Here is a 25,872-nt window from a genome sequence, read left to right as displayed (position 1 = left end):
GTCGATCGCAGCCCTAGCCCCGATTTCAAGATTCCATCCCCGATTTTCGGTTAATCGGGGGTGCTGGTGCAAAGAGGGTGAGGTTGGAGCGGCGGAGACTCGCTGAAAATACAGAGGGCTAGGGCTTGGTGTGGATCAGTTGATCTGAAGCGGCGTGGTGACGGGGAGGAAGAGATATGGGGAGGAAGAGGGGGGGTGGAGTTTTGGGGGTGATGGCGAGGGAGGGTGAGAGAGAGAGAGAGAGAGAAAGAGGGGGAGAGAGCAAGCCGGTGTTGTTGTCGTCCGACGAGGTCAGGCGGCAGGCGGTGGAGGTGGGAGGGAGGCTGAGTGTGTGTTTTGTGTGTGTTTTTTGGGTGTGTGTGCCTTTATTTAATTAGGGTTTAAGTTTATTTAAAAATTTTAATTAGATTAATTAATTAGGCTTAATTAAAGTAAATATTTCCATTTTTAGAAAGTGGCCAACTTTAGATAAAAATATGAATCTGAAAACATTTGAAATTTCAATTTTGAAATAGCAATTAATTAATTTAATTGATAATATGTATAAATATATAAATTATGAAATATCAAAAGTAAGTATAAATGATAATGAGTATCATTATGGATCATATAATATTTAAGATGTGCCGAACTATTTATTTACATATAGTATAACTATAGTTTAATATAGTTTTCGAATACATATTTAAATCATATTTATGCGGTCATTTCATTTAAATACAAATTTTAAAATAAAGTTCCTATCAACGTATACAATTTTTTATCAATTGGAAAGTGGAAAAATAATATGTGTCATTCATTTTCAAAAATAAAATGTATACATTTTCAGTAAATTTAAATAAACGTGCTACTACAAAATTAAACTCTTCAATTTAATTTTATTTTTTATTTTAAAGAAAATGGATAATGATTCTCCAATTAATGATTTTCCAATGAGTCATTTTGAAGTTTAAAAATTTGATTTTTAAGATGGATTGGCAGATTTGAAGGGCCTAGATTCATTCTTTATTCTTCATAAATATGGCTTTCTTTTTTATCCATTCCCTATATATATATATATATATATATATATATATATATATATATATATATAGGGTTGAGATCTATGAAGAATCCCTTTAGTATAGAGATTAAAGATTAAATCATAACCGCCCATTTAATGATGATGAACGGTCAAATTTGTAGTTTCTTAAATTTAAAAAAAAATTGAGCATTCAGATTTTATTCCTTTTAAATTCGCATAAGGGTATAATTGTATTTGTCATATATTAAGAAACTACCTATCCTACATTTACGCTTGTAATTTTACTCTATCCACCCACCTACCACAAATTCATTCATTCATTTTCACAAACCCATACCAATCGGCGGTGCATCACCTCTAGGTAAGGGTTTTTGGTTCTGTAAATTATTGAATAATCAGGAGATGTTGCTTGAAATTTTTAGATTTCCATCAAATAGCATTTGTTGGACGGGCCAAATTTGAATTGAAATCGTTTGTTTTCGCATCTTCTCCGAAACCTCGCTCGTTGTTTCATTTTTCACAGAACTTCGGTGAAAGCAGTGCTCGACGATGGTTGTTTATCAGCGAAATATTGATAATCGTGGCGGTTCGAACCGACGAACATCTAAGAACTTTGATTTTTAGGTTTGTCTCGATATGGTTCTTTTATTTATGAGAATAAAGTTTTGATTTTTTTTTCAGATTTTTTTGAATATTCTGTGGATTTTGCTGACTCTATTTCATTCTGAAAAAAATGTTGAATATGTTTCAGACTGGGAAATGCGTACTATTTGAGAATTTTGAATCATTTTTGGATGATTATTGAGTTTAATTAACTGATTTTCTTTACTAACGTTTATTCAGTATATGTTTCAGGTTATTCAAAAATAGTTGTACTTATTCAGAATACTTGTAAAGTTTATTTAGTATATATCGTGTTGTTGTTCAGTATGTTTGTTGAGTTATTCGTAAGCTATTTTTATTAATTGGGTATTAGATAATTATTATGTGATCGGTGCATTTGTTAAGTTATTCAGTAAGTAGAAGATATTATTCAGAATATTTGTTAGTTTGTTCAGGAAAGGTATTATTATGTTCAGTATGTTTGATATGTTATTCAGAAACTATCTTATAGTGTTCGGCATCTCGAATCAGACAGTTGAGGCGGCGCTTGATGCACCAGAATTTTCTACGTATATTCTTTAACTTTTTTAGTTTATTCAAATAGATTTGATCTTTGTTCATTAACTTATTCTGTGTTTGAATTCTGTTTTTTCTAATTTGTGATATATTGATTAGGCTGCATTTGGTGTATGGAAGAATTTGAATCCGTGAGCAAGACAAAATGACTGGTTTAGTGAAAGTTATCAAGGTGGGATGGGTGATCGTCTGAGAAAGGGATATGCAAGTAGCTTCAGAATCATGTTATACAGAAGTGAATATTTGTTATTTAAAAGGTACACTAGATTATTCAAAACTTATTCATAACTGAATGGTAGTTATTCGAAAGGCACACTAGATTATTCACAACTTATTCATGTTATTCAGAACTTATGCATGTTTCAATTCGAAGCGTTGACTTAATGAAAATATAAAAATACTACTAATATATAGTGAAAATATAAAAAATAAAATAAAAAAATATAGAAAAATGAATGAAAATAGAAAGGACACACCGTGACATTTTAAAAAAATGAGAAATGAGAGAGGATATGATAGAGGAGAGAAGAGATAGGAGAGAGAAAAAAATAATAATTTTGTGACTTTAAACTATAATAACTTATTGGTTTTAAATTTATTTTTTATAATTTTTACATCAAATTAAAGATATCATCATTATCTTTAATTATATTGAGTATGTTTTTATAAATCAAAGTTGATGATTTTAAAAGAGAATCAAAACTACAAAAAAGGAAAATAAGAGAGAGAAATTTTAGTGGAAAAATGTTAGACTCCACTTTTATATGTGGGAATTATCATATTTAGCTATTTTTCATAAAAACATAAGTTTTATAGCACCACTTTATAATAAATAAGTTAAGACAACCATTTCTAATTTAAAAACTATAATACCCTTTGACTTTATTATATTTGTATTTCATATTTTATTGGGTTAATTACGCCAAAAACCATGAACTATACCTCAATTTTCAACTTTTCCATGAACTTTTTATTTTATTAAAAATTCCCTGAACTTAATGTGTTGAACAATTTTTCCATAACTTTCAAGAATCCCCAAATTCATAGCTGACATGGCATGTTTTAAGTGGCCGGATATATGATATGGCATCGCCGGCGGAGAATTGAAACGGCGTCGTTTAATTGGAGGTAAACGACGTCGTTTAACATCAGCCCCCCTTTCTGAGCCCTAATTTCGACGGAGGCGAAGGCGGAGGAAATCGGCGGAGGATCAGTGTCGGAGATACAGTGCAGCGGCGTGCTGGTTTGTAGCAGCGACCTCGCGCGATGCTGGTTTGCTATTACCCATTCTCGTGCGACGCCGAACGCTAACCTTATCGCAACAATTGATGTCTCTTCGATTTTGGATAGAGGGGTAGATCTGAGGGGGTGGGCGGCGGCAGGGGCACCGGATCTGGTGCGGCAGCGGGTGGAAGGAGGTGAAATTAGGGTTTGGGGGTGGGGAAAACGGGGGGACGAAATTAAGGTTGGGGCGCCAGATATGCTTTCGCCCTCTCTCTTCCCTCCTTTCTCGCTCTCTCGGTCGGACGACCATCGGCGAAGAGCCAATGCATCTCTATTCTGCTCTGCTCTGCTCTACTATGCTCTATTCTGCTCTGCTATGCTATACTATGTTGTATTATGCTCTGCTCTACTCTACTATGCTCTACTCTGCTTTACTCTTCTATACTCTGCTCTACTCTCTGCTCTGATCTACTCTGTTCCGCTCTACTCTACTCTGCTATGCCCTGCTGTAAACCCTACCCCCTCTCCTCGAAGTCCGACGACTGCACAGCCATAGGTTTGTCGCCGCAGAGCTCCAGATCCCCCACCTTCTTACGCCTCCTCTACGCTTCGATTGGACAACAACCTGACCACCACCGTGCAAATGAAAAGAATACATGTGTAACTGTTTCTGACATGGAGGAGGAGTTCGCCGAACATGGAGGAGGGAAGGCTGTGGGCAGTGAAGAGAGAGGGGGCGGCGGATCTGGTGGGGCGGTGGTGTTCGCCGGACATGGAAGGGGGGGAAGAGAAAGAGAATGGTTTTTTGTTTTTTTTTTCCAAGTGTCAATTTTTAGTCCAAATAGACGCCACGTTAGCTCGATATTACCACGTAGGTGACAAGTCAGCCCGGAGCTTCACCAGAGAAAAAAGTATGGAAAAATTGTTCAACACATTAAGTTCAGGGAATTTTTGATTAAAAAAAAAGTTCATGGAAAAGTTGGAAATTGGGGTATAGTTCATGGTTTTTGGCGTAATTAACCCTATTTTATTTTTATTTAAACTTTATATTTAAATAACACATTATCCATTTTACACTTTTTTTAACTTCATAATTCCCCATTTACATGCTTATCTTGTTTCTCTGCAAATTGAGAAACATTCGTCGTCTATCATCTTGGAGCCGCCGAACAACCCAGCAGCCGTCCACTCGCCGTCGTCCAGCCGCCGTCAGTCTCTCTCCCTCTCTCTATCTCTCTCTATCCCTCTATCTCTCTTTCTCTCGCTATCGCTCTCGCTCTCGCTCTCGCTCTCTCTCTCTCTCTCTCTCTCTCTCTCTCCCTCTCTCTCTCTCTCGCCGCCCCAAACTGGAGCGCCATCAATTGCAGCAGCGTCCTCCGTCGCTGGCGTCGTTGCAGACGAACTGGCCGCCGCGCATCATTGCAGCAGCGTCGCCGCCGCGCGTTGTTGCAGTTGCATCGCCGGTTCACCGCCGTCGTCCAGTCTAAATCACGTCTCTCTCTCTTTCTCCACCAACCCATCAATCACCATTAATGTTCCTCTACGAAAATAGCTAAATGAAGCTATATCTTTAGTAGGAAACGAATTGCTTTTTAGATACATACTTGATTGAGTGGAAGTAACATAAACAATCTCTTCTTTCGTGATGATATGTTGATAAAACTAGGGTTGTCCATCACTACTCGGTCGTGTACTCGATCGAGTTCTTCATTACTCGATCGGAGTCACGTGATGAATACATAATTTGTTAATGAAAAAAATGTTATAGTATTTCATGACATGCAAATACCTTCCCAAAAGAATGATTATAAAGTAGTTAAACAAGATTTATCGTGATAATATTGAAAAAAATTAGGGTTGTTCTTCACTACTCGATCGTGTACTCGGTGGTGTACTCAATCGAGTTCTTCATTACTTGATGACAATTTGTTTAATTTGATTTTGTGTTGTATTATGTTTGGTTGTGTTTACTCGATGGTGTCACCAATCATTGGTGGACTGCCACTACTCGATGGTGTACTCGATCGAGTTCACCACTTGAGTACATGAGCGAGTACACGATCGAATACTTGATCGAGTAGTTACCAGAAAATGTGTCTCTTGTGTTTTTGTTATTCGTTGGTGCTAAATAACTATATTTCAATCTAATTAATCACATATGTCATCATGGCAACGTATTTTTATATGACACAGTGATCGTTGGCATGGATCGGAGTATGTAAATAGAGACATTGTTTCTGTATTCATGGCAGTGTACGCCATCGAGTACTCCATCTATTGTGCTTTAGAATAGCCGAATATACTCTCGTTGATGTTACAAACAAGAAACGTGGATCGAAATCACAATAATTGAGAAAAAATCATCATTGTCCTTCACTACTCGATGGAGTACTACATCGAGTAGTGAAGGACAATCTTGAATTTTGCTAATTTTCTCGAGATATGTAATGATATGAAGTGTTCCATCGATCTTAAGTAACGTGCTTATGCTAAATTCAATAAAAAAAATAAACATATTAAATGTATTTAGCTATTGCACTTGAATAAATGATTGAAGTGTAGTATATCTACTACATTAAGAGATAATGTGGATTTTTATTTTGAAAATCAGAATATTTGTCACATGTTCAAATGAAACATGTAATACCGACGATGATTATCACATATCGTGTTTTATAATAGCCAAATATACTCTCATTGACGTTACAAATAAGAAATGTGGGTTGAAATCATAATAATTGATTAAAAAACCATCATTGTTCTTCCGGCCTACTCGATTGAGCACTTGATGGTGAATGTCCTCGAGTACTCCATCGAGTAGTGAAGAACAATCTTCAATTTTGCTATTTTTATCGTGATTTGTAATGTTATGAAGCGTTCTGTCGATCTTAAGTAACTTGCGTATGCTAAATTCAATGAAAGATAAACATATTAAGTGCATTTAGCTATTGCACTTGAGTACATGATTGAAGTGTAGTATATCTACTACATAAGAGATAGTATGGACTTTTATTTTAAAAATCAGAATAAGTGTCACATGTTCAAATGAAACATGTAATACTAACGATAATTATCACATATCGTGTTTTATAATAGCCAAAAATACTCTCGTTGACGTTACAAATAAGAAACATAGGTTGAAATCGCAATAATTGATTAAAAAAAGAAAAAAAACCATCATTGTTCTTCACTACTCGATGGGACAATCTTCAATCTTACTATTTTTCTCGTGATTTATAATGATATGAAGCATTCTGTCGATCTTAAGTAACATGTTTATGCTAAATTCAATGAAAAATAAACATATTAAGTGTATTTAGCTATTGCACTTGAGTAAATGATTGAAGTGTAGTATTTATACTATATAAGAGATAGTATGGAGTACCCGATCGAGTGCTCATCGAGTCATGTACTCTCCATCGAGTACTCGATCGAGTACACGATGCAGTACACGATCGAGTGTACTCGATCGAGTACTCCATCGATATTGTGCACTCTTTCCATCGAGTAATCATCGAGTCACTCTCCATAGATGGTGTACTCGGTGGTGCCATCTTGTACACCATGGTGTCATTGAGTACACCATCAAATAAACATGAACAATGATAGTTTTTTAGTGATAAAATAATTGTGTAACATCGTTTATAATCTAAACAATTACAAAAATTTGTTATTATTCTTCTCTACTCGATGGTGTACTCGGTGGTGCCATCGAGTGCACCTTGTACTTGATGGTGTACTCAAGTACACCATGGTGCCATCAAGTACACAATCGAATAAACATGAACAATAATAATTTTTTGATGGAAAAATAATTTTGAACATAGTTTATAATCTAAACAATTATAAAAATTTGTTATTGTTATTCTCTACTCGATGGTGTACTCGGTGGCACCACCGAGTACACCATCGAGTAATGAAGATCATTGATAACTTTTTTAATGGTAAAATAATCATATAACATTGTTTATAATGTAAATAATTACAAAAAAATGTTATTATAACTCAACCTTTCAATCATTCAAAACAATGTATGTAGTTACCGAGTGACATTCAACATTGTAAATCGCAATGACCTATACATTACAAAATACATATTTAGCAAAAAAAAAAAAAACAGACAAGAGAACAATATTCTGGCGAGTACTCAATCGTGTACTCGATCGTGTACTCCATCGAGTACTCGATCGAGTAGTGGGCGGAAGCTTCGACATGTTGGACGGCGGCGACGGGACTTCGAGCCCTAGTTCGTGCGGCGGACAAGGGCGACCTAGAACACCAAGTCTACACCATCTCCGCCTCCATCAACACCAAGAACACCGACAACCAAATCCACACCATCTTCGACGGCGGCATCGACTTCCACGGCGAGCGGCGCAGGGCGAAGCTGGGCTTCGACGGCGACTGGGCTGGGCTACTGCGGCCACGACGGGGCAAGACTGAGCGGCGGTGTTCGGGCTGTGATGCCGTACTGGACAGGTCGCGCGATCGGGCAGGGCTGCGACGTTCGGGCAGGCGCGCGACAGCGGGACGTGGCTGGGCTTTGACAGCGACGAGGCAGAACTGCGGCGACGGAGATGGGTCGGAGCTGGGCAGCGGTCGTTTTCTTTTTGAAGAGAAGTTCAAATTTCAATTTTGAGAGAGAGGAAGATGATTTGTTTGAATTTCTATTTTGTGGGATCAAAATAAATAAGGGTATAATAGTACTTTAAGTAAAAAATGAAGTAAAACATGATTATGTAACTTGTATATTAGAAACTAGGACTATATAATTTGTATATTTATGAACTAGGGCTATAAAAAGATTTCCCTCCTTTTTTTACTTGGGGGAGTTGGGGAGGGGGAGCAGTGGGGTTTGAACTCGAGACCTCACTGTTTACACAGTGAAGATCGCACCGCTTGGGTGTCCCCTTGGGGACAGATTTCCCTCCTTTTATATTATACTACTATAGTCTATAGATATAGATATATAGATTTGTTGACATTGGTGTGTGCGTGACTTACAACATCATGCGCATGCTACTGAATTATTCGCATCTAAATTATTAACTAAACTATTCTAAGATTGATATTTAACATGAATTATTATCGATTAAATATGCAGTGGATGAGCATGAAGGTCACCAGTTTTCTGTGTTTTGCTTTTGAATTATCCAATAATCTTGCCTTTTAATTTTTTTTTTGTCACAATCTTGTTTTTTAATTATAAAATAATATATTACATATGAAATATCTCGCATTAATGTTATCATGTTTATATAATCTATATATCTATATATAAAAGTGGAACTAATAGTATAGGCATATTGGTTCCACTTTTATATAGATATATAGATATAGATTGAAAACGAGAACAAATTATAGTCGTAATTTAATAGATCAGAAATAGAACTTGCTAGTATAAATAAAAATCAGCATTAATTATGTAAATAAATGTTGAAATTAATATTGAATTGTGTAAATTAAGGTTAAAATTAATGCTACACTTTGGGCGGGAAAATAGTATAGGCATATTGGTTCCACTTTTATATATAGATATATAGATATATAGATTTACACAATTCAATATTAATTTCAACATTTATTTACATAATTAATGCTGATTTTTATTTATACTAGCAAGTTCTATTTCTGATCTATTAAATTAGGACTATAATTTGTTCTCATTTTCAATATAAATGCTCAATTGAATTAGCATATATATTTATCTTAAAACATTGGATTTCATAAGAATTAATACTACAAAAGTATAATGATATTTTTTTGGTAAAAAATAATCTCTCATATAATACACTAATAACATTAGGTTCTTAAACCACATTAATTTATTCTAAACTTAATAATTATCGTCAAAATATATAAAAAACTGTTTTTGTGTAAAATGATTATATGGATAGGAAGTTAGTTGAAAATATGTTCAGTGAGACATAAATAAAATTAAAAAATATTTAATTATTTATATAGGTTAAAAGATTAAAAAAATAAAAAATCAATTTCACCTAAAATTGAAAACGATGACATGGAAAAAAATAGTCAAGATGGAGTATTTTTTTTAGGTAATATGCATTTTCTTCATGAAATTAGATGATAATTGTTAAATTGTTTAGATTTTGAAACAAAATAATCAGAAACAAAATAATCAGCAACACCAAATACCTCATATCGATGGCGTCCCTATCGCGTACAGGACCCTATAGTCAAGGTAAGCGCTGTTTACTACCTCAACGTGGCAAAATCGCACCAAATTCCCCCCCCACCACTTAACGAACGTTAACACCGTTAGATTAAATAATTTTTTATTTATTTTTAATTAAGGTGGGCCAGCTCTCTCTCTGTCTGACCGGAAGCGTATAATGGAATCGGCTGCGACGGCTGCTGCTGCTTTAGCATCGCCGGAAAATGCGTATAGCCCAACAGAGACAGACACCCACAGAAACACCCAGAATAGGAATTTCACCAGTTTCGAGTCGGGGGTTAGTAAAGATTCGTTTTTTTCGATCTTCTCAAGAAAATCATCGGATTTTGTTCGCATCGCGCAGATTTCACGACGGCCCGAATGGAAAGATTTCGACTTTGGGAGAATTTGTGGGTTTTGGAGTGGAGAGAGATGGGTTCTTGGAGGTGGGAGCTTGGGATTAGAGTTGGATTGAGGGAGGGGCGAAATGGTGGAAGAGCTTCGGGCTGAACGCGCGGCCTAGGGTTTGCCCCCCCTAGCGCGTAGCGCGGTGCCGCTGTCCTTTTCCGATCTGACCTCCGTCATAAGCCATCTTCATCAGCCGCTGCAACGCCGATTGCCATTTCCTATTGACCCTAAGCGCGGCCTTCTTCTCCGGCAAACCAACCTCTTCTTCTCTGCGCGACTTGTGCTGTCCTCGACGATAGGGACGAACCATGACTGGTTCTGCAAGCCGGCACTCGCCTTGCTCAGGCTGCTACGCTGCTAGGGCTTTCGGCGGAGGCAGATACCACCGGAGATGGTGGCGGCCTCACCGGAAAATTGAACTGAGGCAACTCAGAGAGAGAGAGAGCTGGCTCACCTTAATTAAAAAAAAATAAAAAATGGTATGACAATATGAATTGCTGAATATTTTAGGAGTGTGAATTCTATCTTTTGTATTGTACTAGTAGGATCATCCGTGCGATACACGGCGAAATCGAAATTAAATGATATGTTTAAATAAATAAATATAAATATTAAAAATAAAAATAAAATATAATAAATGTAAAATATGATTTAAAAAAATAGTAATTAGTCAATAAAATTCCGAATTGAAAAACACAATTTTCAATTATGTATAAAGTGTAATGATAATTATAGTTATTTATTATTTTAAATTATTTGATAATGAAAACTAATATTATACATTATTATTATAGAGTATTTTACATAATAATAATAAATAAATATTTTCATGCACGAACATAAATAAAAAGTTGTGAAATTTTAACAAAGAGAAAGTAAATAAAATATTTTAAAATTTTAATAACCTATTCATTTTTAATAATTTTTATACCATATATTAAAGATCTTCTGACGAACTTAAACTTAAGATGCACATTGAATATTTTTTTATAAATTAAAATAGATAATGTTTAGAATAGAATTTAAATTATAAAAAGAAAAGAGAAAAAATAGTAAAAAAATTGATGGGAGAGAGAAAACTTCTCTTTTATATAGATATAGATTTCTTCATTTACCTTTATCAATTGTTTTTGGAAAGATCATTGTATAACCTAAATTTCTATTATTGGTGCCTCATTTTTTTGAGACGTTATGAATGGAATAGAGGGAATAGTAATATTAAGATTATGCTTTTTCCTTCTTATAAATAATTCAATCATTATAACTTATTAAATTTTCATTAATATGATTTTGCATACAAGCTTCAAATTAAATTCAGTTGTGTCATTACTAAACTATTAATTTAATCTGGCTTTGCTACCAATCGAGAATTCGACCAAATTTGTTGTCGACATGGATAACCTAATAATTGACGTTGTTTCATAAGAAACGCCCGTCATTTCTGCCAATCAATTCTCTGCGAGAATAACTTATGTCACATCAATTATTTAACTAGTCATACAACAATAGATTTTGTCAGAATCTTAATTAGTAGCGAAATCAAATTAAATCAATAATTTTGCAATTATCATGCCATACTTCGAAATTTGTATGTAAAATTATAATTTGATTAAAGTTCAGCAGTAATTTGTAGGTAAATAACTCAAACTTTGAAACACCATTTTAAAATCAATAAGTATGTGATTAATTTACTCCTAGGTAAACTAGCGAATATAATCTCATCTAGAAAGGAATAAGCCAAAAAAAAAAAAAAAACTCTTGAAAAGAGGAACAAAATAAAAAGAATGTTGATATTGAAGTGTTGTAATGTAAACGGGCTTGTTTTTCTCATAAAAAGAATGTAATGGGCTTTAATATGACTCCATACTCATTATAAGTTTGGGTGATTCTATTCATAGCCTCCATATTATTCTTTGTAGTTCATTTTTAAAACACTAATAATGATTAATTAGAAGTTTACTACTTTATCCTATATTCTATAGCCCCAAATCAAATTAAATTTTAAATTCATCATTTCAATTTTTTAGCCACAAATTATTTAAGATGAACCTGCCGAAGGTGAACACCACGCCCTACGTCCTCTACTACACCGACTACAGCGCGAAGATTGGAGGCGCCGGTGAGAAGAAAACTCGGGAAGTGGACGCCATCATCGGGAAAATTGGTGTGCTTGTCGCCGAGTCCGATCTCCGGTGACGCCTCACCAAAGGCGGCCCTTATTCTTCCCGACCAAAATCCATGGGGGCTTGACAAATCCGGTGTAGCATTAGAAGAAGGTTTTGAGGTACAAATCGCAGCAGCAGCTATAAAACTCCCTTTGAATCACAAATAATCATCTCATAGCTGAAAAGTGCAATCCAAAACCAAAAGGGAAGTCCCCTGCCTTGGCCTTCTCCTACACTTAAAACCTAGCCTGCAAGTTCCTTGAAGAATCGACTTTGCCGCCTGAGATAACCCTTCACACATTCCTTCCATCACTTCCATCTACCTCTCTCCTCTTGTTTATGAATCAAAGCACATACTTAGAAATTGAAATGATGAATTAAAATTTAATTTAATTTGAGCTTTAGAATATAGGGTAAAATAGTAAATTTTTAATTTAATATTGATATTATTTAAAAAAAGGGGCTATAGTCCCAAAGGGGACACCGAGCGGTGCGATCTATTGTGTGTGAACAGTAAGATCCCGGGTTCAAACTCCACTGCTCCCCCTTCCCAACTCTCAAAAAAAAAAAAAAAGGGACTATAAGGAGTAAAATATGGGCTATGAATAGAATCACCCTATAAGTTTTTTATTTTTATTTTTTGTACTCTCCAACCCAATAGTCCAATAGTTATCTTTAAAAATAAATAAAATAAAATAAATGAATACAGCAAATCTCGTACACTTCTATTATTTTTTTGAGGGGAAATCTCGTATACTTCTATTATTCTAAAACCGTCTACTTTTTCTTTTCCCAAGAAAAAAATCTTATCTGGAAATTTGTCGAACTATTATAATCTTAAAATACCATATATTCACTTTATATATATATATATATATATATATATATATATAATTGTTGTCAATAAAGGTCAACACATTACGTTTCCAGCACATAGGTTTTTTCTTGGAGATCTTGCGTTCTGATCATTTGATTTCATCCACAAACTATCAAGGTAAAAGAGAAGGAGCAGCGTCAATTTCGATTCAAATCCATTTAGTTCTGTTCTGTGTTTTATAGTATTATTATTTGCCTTTTAGAGTTTATTTTTCCGATAATTTGAACATTTTATAACATTAATATATATGACCACAGATAAAGATACAAAGCTCACTCTCTTTTCCACTCAACTGGTTTCGGTTTCTTTGGCTGATTTTGCACTTTTGTAGTTTTAATCCGTCGTTTTTAGTTGGGTGGAAGATTGGATCTTTCTTGTAAACCATAGACACATATTACTGGTAAAAAAGAATTGAACTTTTCCAAGGGTTCATTCAAATTTGACTGTCAAATTAATATTTTTATTAAATCTTTATTAATACTAGATTATTTAGGAGTCAGCGTTGTGTGATTGTAAGATGTCACGATTGATTCTACCCAGCAAAGCTTCGAGCTTGTCGAGGACATGCCTCTTGGGTTTTGTCTCCTCCACACCTGTGACTACCTTATCCCTTATTCTCTCTCTCTCTCTCTCTCTCTCTCTCTGTGTGTGCGCGCGTGTGTGTGTGTGTGATAAAACTTGAGGTTTGATGCTGTACAAAAAGTGATAGAATTGTTAAATACTATCTGTTTGGGCATAAAGCTTCAAAACCGAGCACTCCTATGCGGAACAAAAAAAATCTTTTTGTTTTAATGATATGAATAATTAATAAATTGACAACTATTAATCAATTGGAACTATAATTTGTTCACAATAATAGTTATTATAAAAGCCTTAATTCTTCATGTTTGTCCAAATTTATATTTGATTTCATCAGGGAAGTGAATGCATTTGCTGTTCCTTTGTAGTTTATGTGTTAAATGCTCCGTGCTCGTCTTATGTTTTTCGCGGGGTATTTATTATGTTTTGGGAATGTTGTGCTTGTCTTCTGGATTTTGTTTACAGCTTTATATAGAACCAATAAGTATAATGCCAACAAGCATCTTATTTGAGATCTTTGGTGTCAGGTACGACGGAGCGTCCGTGTAACTGGGAATTCGGTAAAGAAAGTTTGTAGATACAGGCCATTCTTGTGCTCTGAGGTTTGCATATTTCAGATATAATATCACTCGTTAGATACTTTATTTTTTCTTCTAAAGTTTATGGCATGGGTTTTTTTTCAAACTTTCTCAATCTTCTGTTGCCATTTGCCAATAGAATACCAATCGGAGGAATTGTCAGACACCGTATTACTCACTGCCTGTAAGCTCACTTCTTATCAAAGCTTATCATTTTCCCTTGAATATCACGTTGTTTCTTTAATAACTACTGGATTTTGTTAACTGAGCTTTTGATTCCTTTTGATAGAGGGCTAGAAATATTGGAAGGAGGTTTATCTGCTCTGTAGCAACAGAACCACTACCGAAGCAAGTTGAAGAAACTAATATGGAGGCACCAAAAGAGATATTTCTGAAGGATTACAAACAACCTGATTATTTCTTTGAAAAGGTAATTACATACTACATCCATGCCTTGGTTTCTGGATAAAAGATTATTAATGTTACAGAATATGATTTCTGCGAGCTTTCCTCTAATCAATGGCATATTATGTCGTAGGTGGATTTGAAATTTCAGTTGGGCGAGGAAACAACATTTGTTTCTTCCAAAATTGCTGTCTCTCCCAGGGTTGAAGGTACTTTATGTCTCTTTTTGTTATAATTGTATTTCTACCGGTGACTGTTTGTTGGGTCGAGTTTGATGCCAGAATGGTCAAAGGAAATTTCTAATATGGAGTTTGTTAGAATTATATTTCTACCGGTGACTGTTTGTTGGGTCGGTGAGAATTGATGCCAAAATGGTTAAAGGAAATTTCTAATATGGAGTTTGTTATTGTTCTATTTCTATGAAGGTGAAAGTATTCATCTTATCTGATCGGTACCTTCATACCTTGAAATTTTGTACAACGATTTTGAAGAATCAGGGTTCAGATAGATTAAGATCTTACTTGCAAATTATATGTTACTCAATAGCTTAAACTTTTGCCTCCTAGATGTTTCAGGCTGCCCTTTCCTGATCACTTCCAACATATATTTTAATTCCACCGGATCCAGCAAGGACGGAACTTTTCATGGATTAGGATTAGGATTGCCATAATGCTCCATTAGAACTGAAGCGTGAGTGTTATTGCTATAACAAAAAGGGATTGCACTTAATAGTTACTCTTACTCGCTCCATCCCTCAAATGCATACTCATATTTCCTTTTTTGGTAGGTATGCCCCACACGACCCATTAATCAATACCCTCAATATTCTCCCTCATTTACCATATTTTCCATTGTAGGTCTCACTCTAATTCCACTCACAACACACTCAACCAGTTTCTTAAAACCCGTGTCATTCTCAAACGAGTATGCACTTTAGGGACGGAGGGTGTATTTTTTACTGAATGAAGCCCGATTGGATTTTGTTTATCTGATATCAATCTTGAACTTATATGAGGCACTGTTATAAGGTAAAAACTGAAAATGTGAAGGTCTAAAATCCAGTCATTTGCTCACTTTTTGCAACCAATTCCATTTAGATGGTACGTGTTCCAATTTTCAAATGTCTTATCTGAACACCTCGGAAATGTGTATCAGTTAAATCTGTATTTCAGTTCTGGTGCTAGAATCTGTCCTTACCGAGTACCTTGGTAATCCTACAGAAATAAGCTACATCTTCATCTGATCCTACAGGTTGTTCGTCACCTCTAGTCTTGGATGGGGTAGATCTGAAACTGGTTTCTTTGAAGGTGAACGGAGAGGAACTGAAGGTATGCGGTGGATGCATTTATTTACTAACCTTTGCGCAAAGTAGCATTTATTTCCCTAGATCATGCCTACACTGTCATCCTACTTCCTTTTAAGCTTTCAGTGCTTGACTATTTCCAACAACCTTACATATTATTATTGACTGTAACTTATTTCTGGTTCCTCGTCTCGTTATCACTTAAATAATGAATTCCATTTGTTTCAGGGAGATGATTTTCATGTTGATTCACGCCATCTGACACTTTCCTCTCCTCCAAGTGGTAAATTTACTCTTGAGATTGTTACTGAAATCTGCCCACAGAAGAACACGTCTCTAGAGGTTTGTACCTGGATTTTATATTAACCATTTTGTTCCACTAAACTATATATTAATATGTGTCACAGGCATATATAGTTGCTTTGATTTCTAATTCCATTCCGATGAATTATGCTTGATGCAGGGGCTCTACAAGTCATCAGGAAACTTCTGCACCCAGTGTGAGGCGGAAGGTTTCCGCAAAATTACATTCTATCAGGTGTTGTATTTAACACCTATGCAGTTTTGGTGTTTGGTTGACTTTTCCTGGGCATCCGTCTAACATGTAGCTAAAACTTTAGGATCGTCCTGATATCATGGCGAAGTACACTTGTCGAATTGAGGGTGACAAGTCATTGTACCCTGTCTTATTGTCTAACGGGAACCTGACAGAGCAAGGAGAACTGGAGGTAAATAAAATTTATTCCCGTGATTGAAAATGCTTTTTCACGGAAAACAATTCTATCTGAAGCTCAAGATGCATTAATGCAGGGAGGCAAGCATTATGCTGTATGGGAGGATCCTTTTGTGAAACCATGCTATCTCTTTGCATTAGTAGCAGGACAGTTGGAGAGCAGAGATGATACTTTCATAACTCGTTCTGGCCGAAAAGTCTTACTCAGAATCTGGACCCCTGCACAAGATATACCAAAGACAGCTCATGCCATGTATTCATTGAAAGCAGCTATGAAATGGGATGAAGATGTAAAGATCTCATCTTAGTGCAGTGTTGTTGTTGTTGTTGTTGTTGTTATTTCTGATTGGCTGGAATAATGAACTTCAGAATTTAATACTTTTCTTTTTCTTCGATATCAGGTTTTTGGGCTTGAATATGACCTGGACCTCTTTAATATTGTAGCCGTTCCAGATTTTAATATGTTAGTTCATCTTTTTGTTGCTGGATCTTACATGCTTTGGATAGATATTTTTCCTAATACTAAAGTTGTTTCATTGTGCTGATTGACAGGGGTGCCATGGAAAATAAGAGTTTGAATGTATGTATAAATCCATTACATTATTTGATTATTTAAGATTATTTATATATCTTCTCAATTATTTTATTCTTTGGGCAGATCTTCAATTCCAAACTTGTCTTGGCATCTCCCGAAACTGCCACAGATGGAGATTATGCTGCCATATTGGGTGTGATTGGGCATGAGGTTTGCATCTTTGCATGAGTAGTTGATTAAACGTTTTTTGGATTCAGTTCTCTGTCCCCCTATTTAAAGTTTTATTGTATTGATCATGTGCCTGTATTTGCAGTATTTTCACAACTGGACTGGAAACCGGTAAGCTTATGTTTCCTGTTTCTGTATTTAAATTATTAATTTTCTTATCCTCTGTGTAGTTTTTGATTGTGGCCTTTTGGCCTGCTTGTTTGCAAACAATAAACTTAAGTTTCTTCCTCATCTTTTTTCGCCATTCATTTTCTAGCTATGTAAATTTAGTAAAACATCTATTGTTGAAGGCAAGTTCTCTCTTCTGTGCAAAATAAGTTAATGGTATAGTCAAAATGAAGCTTAGAGGAAGCTTAGGATTTGGGCAATTGTTTGTGTACAACAATGTTAGAGACTGAAGTTGGCTATTTTTTTATATAAAAAAAAATATTATATTTTCTCTCTTTTGTTTTATAGTGGATATGTTGTCCGTTTGTAACTTTTTATCAATATTTTAATAAATTATTTGTTTGTTATAAAAAAACCTTCTCATACAAGTTATCACTTTTGGGAAATGTTTTCATGCAAACCTTATATTGGTTCGTCTATGTTTTAACTAGGCTACTATTTATTAGATAAGCCATGCTATTAACTATACCAGTTGCTTTCCCTTGTAGCGAATTGTACCTTTATTCTGTTCTATTGTATAGTAATATACTCCCTCCGTCCACGAAATGAGTACCCATTTGTGGACGGCACGGGTTTTAAAAAAATGTATGGAGTGTAGTGTGAATAGTATAAGGGTCCCACTTTTTGAGTGTATTAATTAAAGAGATGTGTGGGGCACATTTGCCAAAAAGGGAAATGGGTACTCATTTCGTGGACGGACGAAAAAGGAAATATGGGTACTCATTTCGTGGACGGAGGGAGTACTAGTGTTGGGAATTTTCTGCTATAGTGTTTATGTTGTGCTGAATTGATATGCAAGTCAAAACTCAAATTCATATTCACGTAAATTTCAGAGTGACATGCCGGGATTGGTTCCAGCTTAGTTTAAAGGAAGGCCTCACTGTGTTCCGGGATCAGGTGGGGTACATTTCATGTTGTGGAAGGCAATTAACATTCTGTTGGTATCTTATCCTTAAATATTTGTATGTCGCTGTCTCTGTTGCAGGAGTTTTCATCTGATATGGGAAGCCGTCCAGTAAAACGGATAGCTGATGTTTCAAAGCTACGGTCGTATCAGTTCCCGCAGGTCTGGAGAACAATCTTGTTAAATTGTGATTCATTTATTATTAATGTAGTTACATGCATCTGGATAATTTTCAGTTGGATTGGACTATTCTTATCCTCGTATTCACGAACCATTATCTTAATTTTCCAGGATGCTGGGCCCATGGCTCATCCTGTGCGTCCTCACTCTTATATTAAGGTTAAATTCTTTCTCTTTGTCCCCATCTCTTACTGAAATTTTCCCATTGAATAATTTTTTTTCAGTGAAGTAGGCTGCAAGCCCCATTTATTTGCAAATTATGCTAATATACCCTTTTCCTTTTTTTGTTTGGACAGATGGATAACTTCTATACAGGTGACAGCTTTGTTTCCATCATTTGATAATTTTTATTTTTTTCCTTGGTACATTGTTTCAATTTATACTTATCTATTTTTTCTGACGTCTGATTTCTGATATTTTGGCCCTTACTTTACTGATGCTATGGATCTGATTGGTGGCCTTATTCCATAACTTGCAGTCACGGTATGCCTGAAGCACTTTTTATCACCTCTCCCTCGTTTCCCTCTAAATTTTCCCTGCAATCATATTCATATAAACTACTGACTTTTTTTGTTTACCTGATTTCTTGACTGACAGGTATATGAGAAGGTTGGTTTTTTCCCTCATTGACAAATGTGTTCTGGGCTACGGAGTGGTCTAATACTCTAATTGGATGCGCCTTTTATGAGCATTCTACTTTCGTAGTACTAAATTGTTGCTATCTTATTCATAACTAATCTTGTCTTTTCATATTAGGGAGCGGAAGTGGTGAGGATGTACAAAACCTTGTTGGGAGCTTCAGGATTTAGAAAGGTCGGGAAATTGCCGATGCTTGGCTTATTCACAATAAGTTAGTTTTATTTCCACTTACCATATGTGTTTCTTTACCTTTTTAGGGTATGGATCTATATTTCAAGAGGCATGATGGACAAGCCGTGACCTGTGAAGATTTCTTTGCTGCTATGAGAGATGCAAATGGTGCTGATTTTTCCAATTTCTTGCTATGGTATGTCATAAGGGAGCTGCTCTAATTTTCAATAAACACTTCTTTCTGGTGGTAACGTTCTTCAAAATGAATATTTCAGGTACTCCCAAGCTGGGACTCCTTGTCTAAACGTTGTTTCTAACTATAACGCTGAGGCCAAAACTTATTCTCTCAAGTTTAGGTATGATCTCATATCGTGATTTTCTTTGGACAATCTATTCTCACTACTGGATGAGTGACCTAACGTGATTACCCTGCAGTCAAGAGGTCCCTCCGACCCCGGGTCAACCTGTCAAAGAGTCCATGTTTATTCCCGTGGCCTTGGGCCTGCTTGGATCCGACGGCAAGGACATGCCTCTTTCCTCAGTTTACCATGATGGGAAGTTGGATAGTATTTCAAACAACGGTCAGCCTGCTCACACTACTGTCCTCAGAGTTACAAAGGTTAGTAGAAACTATCATTTGATCACATGGAACTCTTAATGAATATGTATGTGTTAAGTTCTTGTGAAAATTACTATGAATAATTCTTATGATGTTTGGGACTGTCCAACAGCATTAGAGCTAGAGAGAATTACTAGTTGTCTTTTCATTGCAACATTTCCCTATTACTATTGTGATGAAAAAAATGAAGAGAAACCTTAGTAAACAAACTGCTCTATGTACTGTGACGTCTATTACCCAGTCCCCACAGATTATCCTGTCTCTCTAGTCATTTGCTGTTATTTCTTGCGTAATTCTATATGAAACATCTTGGTGCTTCCATGTATTTGAGTGTAATTTCTATGGACAATGAGTATTTAGGTCTCTCTCTCTCTATATATATATGTAGGATGAGTGACAGGAGAACCATCCCTAGGTGAGAAATAGGAACCATTCTACACCATAGATTATGATTGAATAGACGGAGGAGATTAAAAAACGTGATTGATACAAATCCAGTTAAATAAGACGGCTTTTCTTTTAATTGCATACGGACGGGTAAAAAAGCGAAATTGCAAATCTTATAACTGTTCAATTTGACGGTAATTGCGAGATTTTCACAATTTTGACTATTCTCGCAATATTCTGCTCCATCTATGATCACATAGTAATTTTTCAATGTTGTGCAGTTTTATTTGTTTCTTGTGCATGTTTTTTAGAGACTTATTCAATATGCAAAAGCTATATATTGTAAGATTTGAATGTTGTGCATATTATTTGTTTCTTGTGCATGTTTATTAGACGCTTATGCATATGTTGTACATGACGCTGGTCATAGGAAAATGGGTGTTTTGCGTATCTAGGCAGAAAACTTCCATAATTAAAATCCATGTAGCCCTTAAGTATAGGATTCTATTGGGTTGAAACGATTTAAAATTACTTAATTAACCTTTTCTTAATATATCTGCATCAATTAAAACACTAAATCTGCCTAAATCTGGATTGTTGATTAAAAAAAATAAACGACTATGATGGGTTCTTAGTTCTCACCCAAATCTGGATCTTTGATCTATTTCCTATATATCTTGCATACATATGTATCTTTTTGAAATTAACTGCTCATACTTATATTAGAATTATTTTAAACTTGAGTCATTGCAACTTTGATTATTTTAGACTACATCCTTACTAGCACACAAAAATAGGGGCCTTATTTTAAACATAAAATGAGAGTATGAATTTAAATTATACTTAATTCTAGTATCTATCCTTAACAAATATGCATCAAACTTTAACTTTATCAAGTGATTGATCATTGATCACCGAGGCTGTAACTAGTTATCGGTTTTAGAGTCATGTGCAAACCCACTGGGTATTTCTTATCTCGTGTTCAATATCATATTCGATTGATGAAGTTTCCGTTTATTCTTCTTCGATTTTCTACTGATCTAGTAGTTGTCCTTGACTCCTTTTTGAGCAGAAAGAAGAAGAATTTGTGTTCAATGATGTCCCAGAACGCCCTGTACCTTCTATTCTAAGGGGTTACAGTGCTCCTGTTCGCATGGATTCCGATCTCACCGATACTGATCTCTATTTTCTTCTTGCTAATGATTCCGATGAGTTCAATCGGTATGCTATCACGAAATTAAAATACACATTACTTTTTGGGGCGTTTACTTTGAGTGATAGGATAGAGTGATAAAACATATGATTGAGTATTTGAAAAGTAAGATTGTCAAAAGTTCAAAATTAATCAATCTATCAAAATCCATCAAAGTAAATGGTAGATTAGCTTGGTTTATTTTCTATCCATCCTATCACTCAAAGTAAACGCCCTACGCCCCCTTTTAAGTATTGGCTGAAGCTGTAACATCTCTCTTGCTGCCTTTAGTTGGGAGGCGGGGCAGGTACTGGCGAGGAAATTGATGCTCAGCTTGGTATCCGATTATCAACAAAACAAACCTCTGGTTCTTAACCAGCAGTTCCTAAATGGAGTCGAAAGCATACTCTGCGACTCGAGCTTGGATAAGGTACGTATGAAACTTGCAGTTGAAGAGAGAAGAAATGGTAAATTCACTATTTTCTTGCTTTGATCCGCTGTGTTTTTTCAGGAATTTATCGCAATGGCAATAACTCTGCCCGGTGAAGGGGAAATCATGGACATGATGGAAGTTGCTGACCCCGATGCCGTCCACGCCGTTCGATCTTTCATCAGAAAGCAGCTTGCTTCTGAGTTGAAAGACAAGTTACTTTACACGGTATGCAGTCCTTTGACCCCCCTTCCAATCATAATATACGAGCATAGATCATTTTTATCCTTTTTTTTTTTTTTTGCTTTCTTGATGTTGATGTGGAATAATGACGTATGCTTATGCATGTTTTACAGGTGAAAAAAAACAGGAGCTCTGAGGAATATGTGTTTGACCATCACAATCTGTCGAGGCGTGCTCTTAAAAATACGGCCCTTGGTGAGCCTGTTTCCGGCATTGGCTTATCACCTGCTACGATTAAGTTCTTTTTTTCCTTGTCTTCATCTGGTTACAAATATTTCTACTACTTTTCTGCAGCATATCTTGGCTCACTTGAAGATGCTGAAATGACGGAGCTTGCTTTGCATGAATATAGAACTGCTACAAATTTGACTGAACAATTCGCAGCACTGGTAGCCCTTGATCAGAAACCTGGTGAAGTGCGGGACGAGGTTTTGGCTGATTTCTATAACAAGTGGCAACACGAGTACTTGGTATGTTTGCATCTGATACAATCTTGTTTTGCTACGACACTGCAATATGTGAAGAGATAAACACATGAATGGAAAAGCTTAAATATACCCATGCCCTAGTTAGAAGTCACAGATATGTACAAATGTTTTTTTTAGTATATCTACGAATGTTAATTAGTATAACATGATATAGGCAAGTTCAGTTTTAGCTCTGCTTTTGCTATAAGTTACAGTAATTGATTGTCACTTACTTTTTCTCTCATAAAACATATACATACGCATCCGAGTTCAATTTTTTTCTTTTTACAGGTTATAAATAAGTGGTTTGCCCTCCAAGCCATGTCGAATATACCCGGGAACGTTGAAAATGTTCGTAAACTGCTGGACCACCCTGCTTTTGACATCCGTAATCCCAATAAGGTCAGTAAAACCCAAGCGTATTCCTTTAGCTTACGATGATTTATTTCAATAATTTTGTAAAATCATAAATAGGTGTACTCGCTCATCGGAGGATTCTGTGGATCGCCGGTAAACTTCCACGCCAAAGATGGGTCCGGCTACAAATTTTTGGGAGAAATGGTGGTACAGCTCGACAAGATAAATCCTCAGGTCTGGTTGAAACGAACTTTCCCTCCCAAAACATGATCTTGTTTTTAGCTTTTATGCCATATTGCTCTCTTCCAACAATTTATCATGAAATTTGTATCTTATCGAATAGGTGGCTTCACGGATGGTATCAGCCTTCTCTAGATGGAAACGCTATGATGAAACCAGGCAAAATCTTGCTAAGGTTTGTATGCCCTAACACGATTTTCAGAGATCTTTGAATTTCTGGTTCTGCTTTTGCGTTATGCTAAATATTGCTGCTTTACGATTCTGGTAGGCTCAACTGGAAATGATACTAGCTGCAAACGGGCTGTCTGAAAACGTGTTTGAGATTGCATCCAAGAGTTTAGCTGCTTAAGGTAATGGAACCATTGTGATTTGTGGCATTTAGAAACTAGTGGTTTTTATTATCTGTTTTCTGCAATATTAGCTGCGTGATTCAGAATGACAATGAAGTATAGTATTTTTATGATAAAAACGTGTTATGTTGATTCTGGTATCGTTGATCTGTGCAGATTTGCAGTAGTTAATTTTTCATTCAATAGATACTTATTTGGAAACTTGTGATTTATAAAAAGAAGCGTCTGAATATACAAACTTTTTTCCAATTTTAGTTTTGCACTTGAATTAAAAGTTCTGCCAAATATACGGGCGGCTTTTAATTGTTTTGATATTTTACGCAGTTAATTTCTGGTGAATTAATGTCATCGTGGCAAAGCTGAAGTGAAAGTTAATGTCATTGTGGCTAATTGAATTGGCAATTCAGATCATCCAATTCTGGATCTCCAATTATGTTGTTTAGTACGTTGGCCATCTTAGCTATGTAGATATTTTAGATGTCTGCCTCAGCATTAAATTATGAGTGGATTTTGAAAATTTCCACTTTGGAATAGTAAATTCAACAATTGTTCACTAAAAAAAAAAGTCACATTTATCATTTTATCCTTACATATAAAAATTTTAAAATTACCCGTGCATTCACAACTAGTTGAATTCACAACTATCATTTATTTTGGTTGTGAATTCAAGCTTTAAAACTTGAATTCATAACTGAATAATAATAATAATAATAATAATAATAATAATAATAATAATAATAATAATAATAATAAAATGCTTAAAATGATTAAATGCTCATGCTCATGCAATGACTAGACGCGACTTATAGGATTTAATATTTAATTATTGAAAATGATTAAAGATGATATAAATTTTTTGTAGTTAAAAAATATTTTGGGCACTGTCACTACAGGGTTAAGTACCAATTTCCCCCTATCAATGGCGTTCCTATTGCGTACATGACCCTATAGTTAGGGTAAGCGTTGTTTACTACCTCAACGTGGCAAAATCGAACCAATCCCCCTCGTTTTTGACACCGTTAGAATTTATTTATTTTTTAATTAAGATGGGCCTGATATATCTCTCTCTCCCTCACTGAAATCCGGCTGCCGCGACCCTCCTCTGATGAAGGGTTGTCTCCCTCACTCGGCCTCTCTTCTCCCTCTGAAACACACACAAAGAAGCTGACTCGGCAAACGCAGGCGTCGACCTCCTCCTCTCCGGCGAGCCTGCTGCCTCGCCATTCACCCCCATTTCTCGTCCCTCTCTCTCGCCTTTGAGTTCCAGCAGCTCGTATCTCAAGTGACAGCGTCGCCTTCTTTATCCCCTTAAACCCTAGATCCTCAAATCAAAACTCCACTCCCTTTGATCTCCGGCGATCGCGCCCACGTGCCACCCTCGTTCGATGAAGGCGTCCGTCTTCACCATCTCTCTCACCTGGCCCAATCGACAACAGGAAAGTCATCGCCTAACCTCTCTGTTCTCTCCTCCCCTTTCTCAACTTCGACGAAGCAGCAGCGACGAACCACCGCCTCCCTCTGATTCTCTACTCTGATTCTCTAGCAACGACACAGCCACTAGCCATGTCTCCGGTCCCAGCCGCCTCTAACAGCGACAAACCACCGCCTTCACTAGCCCTTTTCCTCCCTCCGACTCGGCTCTCACTCAAAAATAATTTTTTTTTATTCTAACGGTGTTAACGTCCGCTAAGTGGCGGGGGAAATTGGTTCGATTTTGTCACGTTGAAGTAGTAAACAGTGCTTATCCTGATTATAGGGTCCTATACGCGATAGGGATACCGTCGATGGGGGGAAAATTAGTACTTAACCCTTGTGTACTTTATACTAAATAAAATATTATAAATATTTAATGCATGCTAATCATTAGATACCAAAAAAACCGTATATGTACTTGTAAAAACAAAGAAAACCAATGATTGTATCTAAAAGAAAACCAATTATAATTATGATATAATAATGTATACTTGTGAACATGTAGTAATAATGCAAATGGTATTTAAACAAGGTTTAAAAAAAAATTCCTTATTTAAAATAAGAATTGAGAATTTAATTGTGGATGTATTATTTTGATAATGAATGTAATATTTGAGTTCAAATTCTTGAGAAAATGAT

General features: G+C 35.8%; 2 protein-coding genes across 4 annotated transcripts in view; both read left to right on the top strand.

Annotated features, from left to right (window-relative positions):
* LOC130994894 (uncharacterized) overlaps positions 1–25,872 on the top strand; it is a 1,167,164-nt gene that overhangs the window by 961,241 nt on the left and 180,051 nt on the right. The gene's annotated exons all lie outside the window — the stretch shown is intronic.
* On the top strand, positions 13,030–23,892 carry LOC130994798 (puromycin-sensitive aminopeptidase-like). Of its 3 annotated transcripts, XM_057919856.1 has the most exons (34): positions 13,283–13,452; positions 13,546–13,647; positions 14,159–14,233; positions 14,349–14,393; positions 14,499–14,639; positions 14,748–14,823; positions 15,866–15,942; positions 16,146–16,259; positions 16,381–16,455; positions 16,538–16,645; positions 16,728–16,940; positions 17,052–17,113; positions 17,203–17,230; positions 17,309–17,395; positions 17,499–17,524; positions 18,415–18,478; positions 18,567–18,647; positions 18,777–18,824; positions 18,962–18,980; positions 19,144–19,148; positions 19,263–19,274; positions 19,422–19,478; positions 19,562–19,671; positions 19,751–19,831; positions 19,911–20,094; positions 21,554–21,702; positions 21,965–22,103; positions 22,185–22,331; positions 22,460–22,541; positions 22,641–22,816; positions 23,105–23,215; positions 23,288–23,404; positions 23,514–23,585; positions 23,679–23,892. In XM_057919856.1, exons 2-34 carry the CDS (start codon positions 13,570–13,572, stop codon positions 23,757–23,759), a joined length of 2,940 nt encoding a protein of 979 aa, XP_057775839.1. In that variant the 5' UTR covers positions 13,283–13,452; positions 13,546–13,569; the 3' UTR covers positions 23,760–23,892. The 3 variants fall into 3 exon arrangements, with proteins under 3 accessions (XP_057775842.1, XP_057775839.1, XP_057775841.1); XM_057919859.1 differs by lacking the exons at positions 13,283–13,452; positions 13,546–13,647 and adding an exon at positions 13,030–13,169; XM_057919858.1 differs by lacking the exons at positions 13,283–13,452; positions 13,546–13,647 and adding an exon at positions 14,001–14,043.

This window comes from Salvia miltiorrhiza, chromosome 7 (genome assembly GCF_028751815.1).
Source record: "Salvia miltiorrhiza cultivar Shanhuang (shh) chromosome 7, IMPLAD_Smil_shh, whole genome shotgun sequence".
In the NCBI taxonomy this organism is placed as follows: domain Eukaryota; kingdom Viridiplantae; phylum Streptophyta; class Magnoliopsida; order Lamiales; family Lamiaceae; genus Salvia; species Salvia miltiorrhiza.
Note: the sequence above shows the minus strand (reverse complement) of the source record. Positions and strands in the feature narration are given on the sequence as shown.

What these genes read in the sequence shown, in the direction of transcription:
- LOC130994798 (XM_057919856.1), top strand. Translation starts at nt 13,570, where the DNA reads ATGTCACGATTGATTCTACCCAGCAAAGCTTCGAGCTTGTCGAGGACA. An exon ending in CTATGAAATGGGATGAAGAT is followed by an intron (nt 16,941 to 17,051) that starts GTAAAGATCTCA and finishes CTTCGATATCAG; the next exon opens with GTTTTTGGGCTTGAATATGA. An exon ending in AAGACAAGTTACTTTACACG is followed by an intron (nt 22,332 to 22,459) that starts GTATGCAGTCCT and finishes CATGTTTTACAG; the next exon opens with GTGAAAAAAAACAGGAGCTC.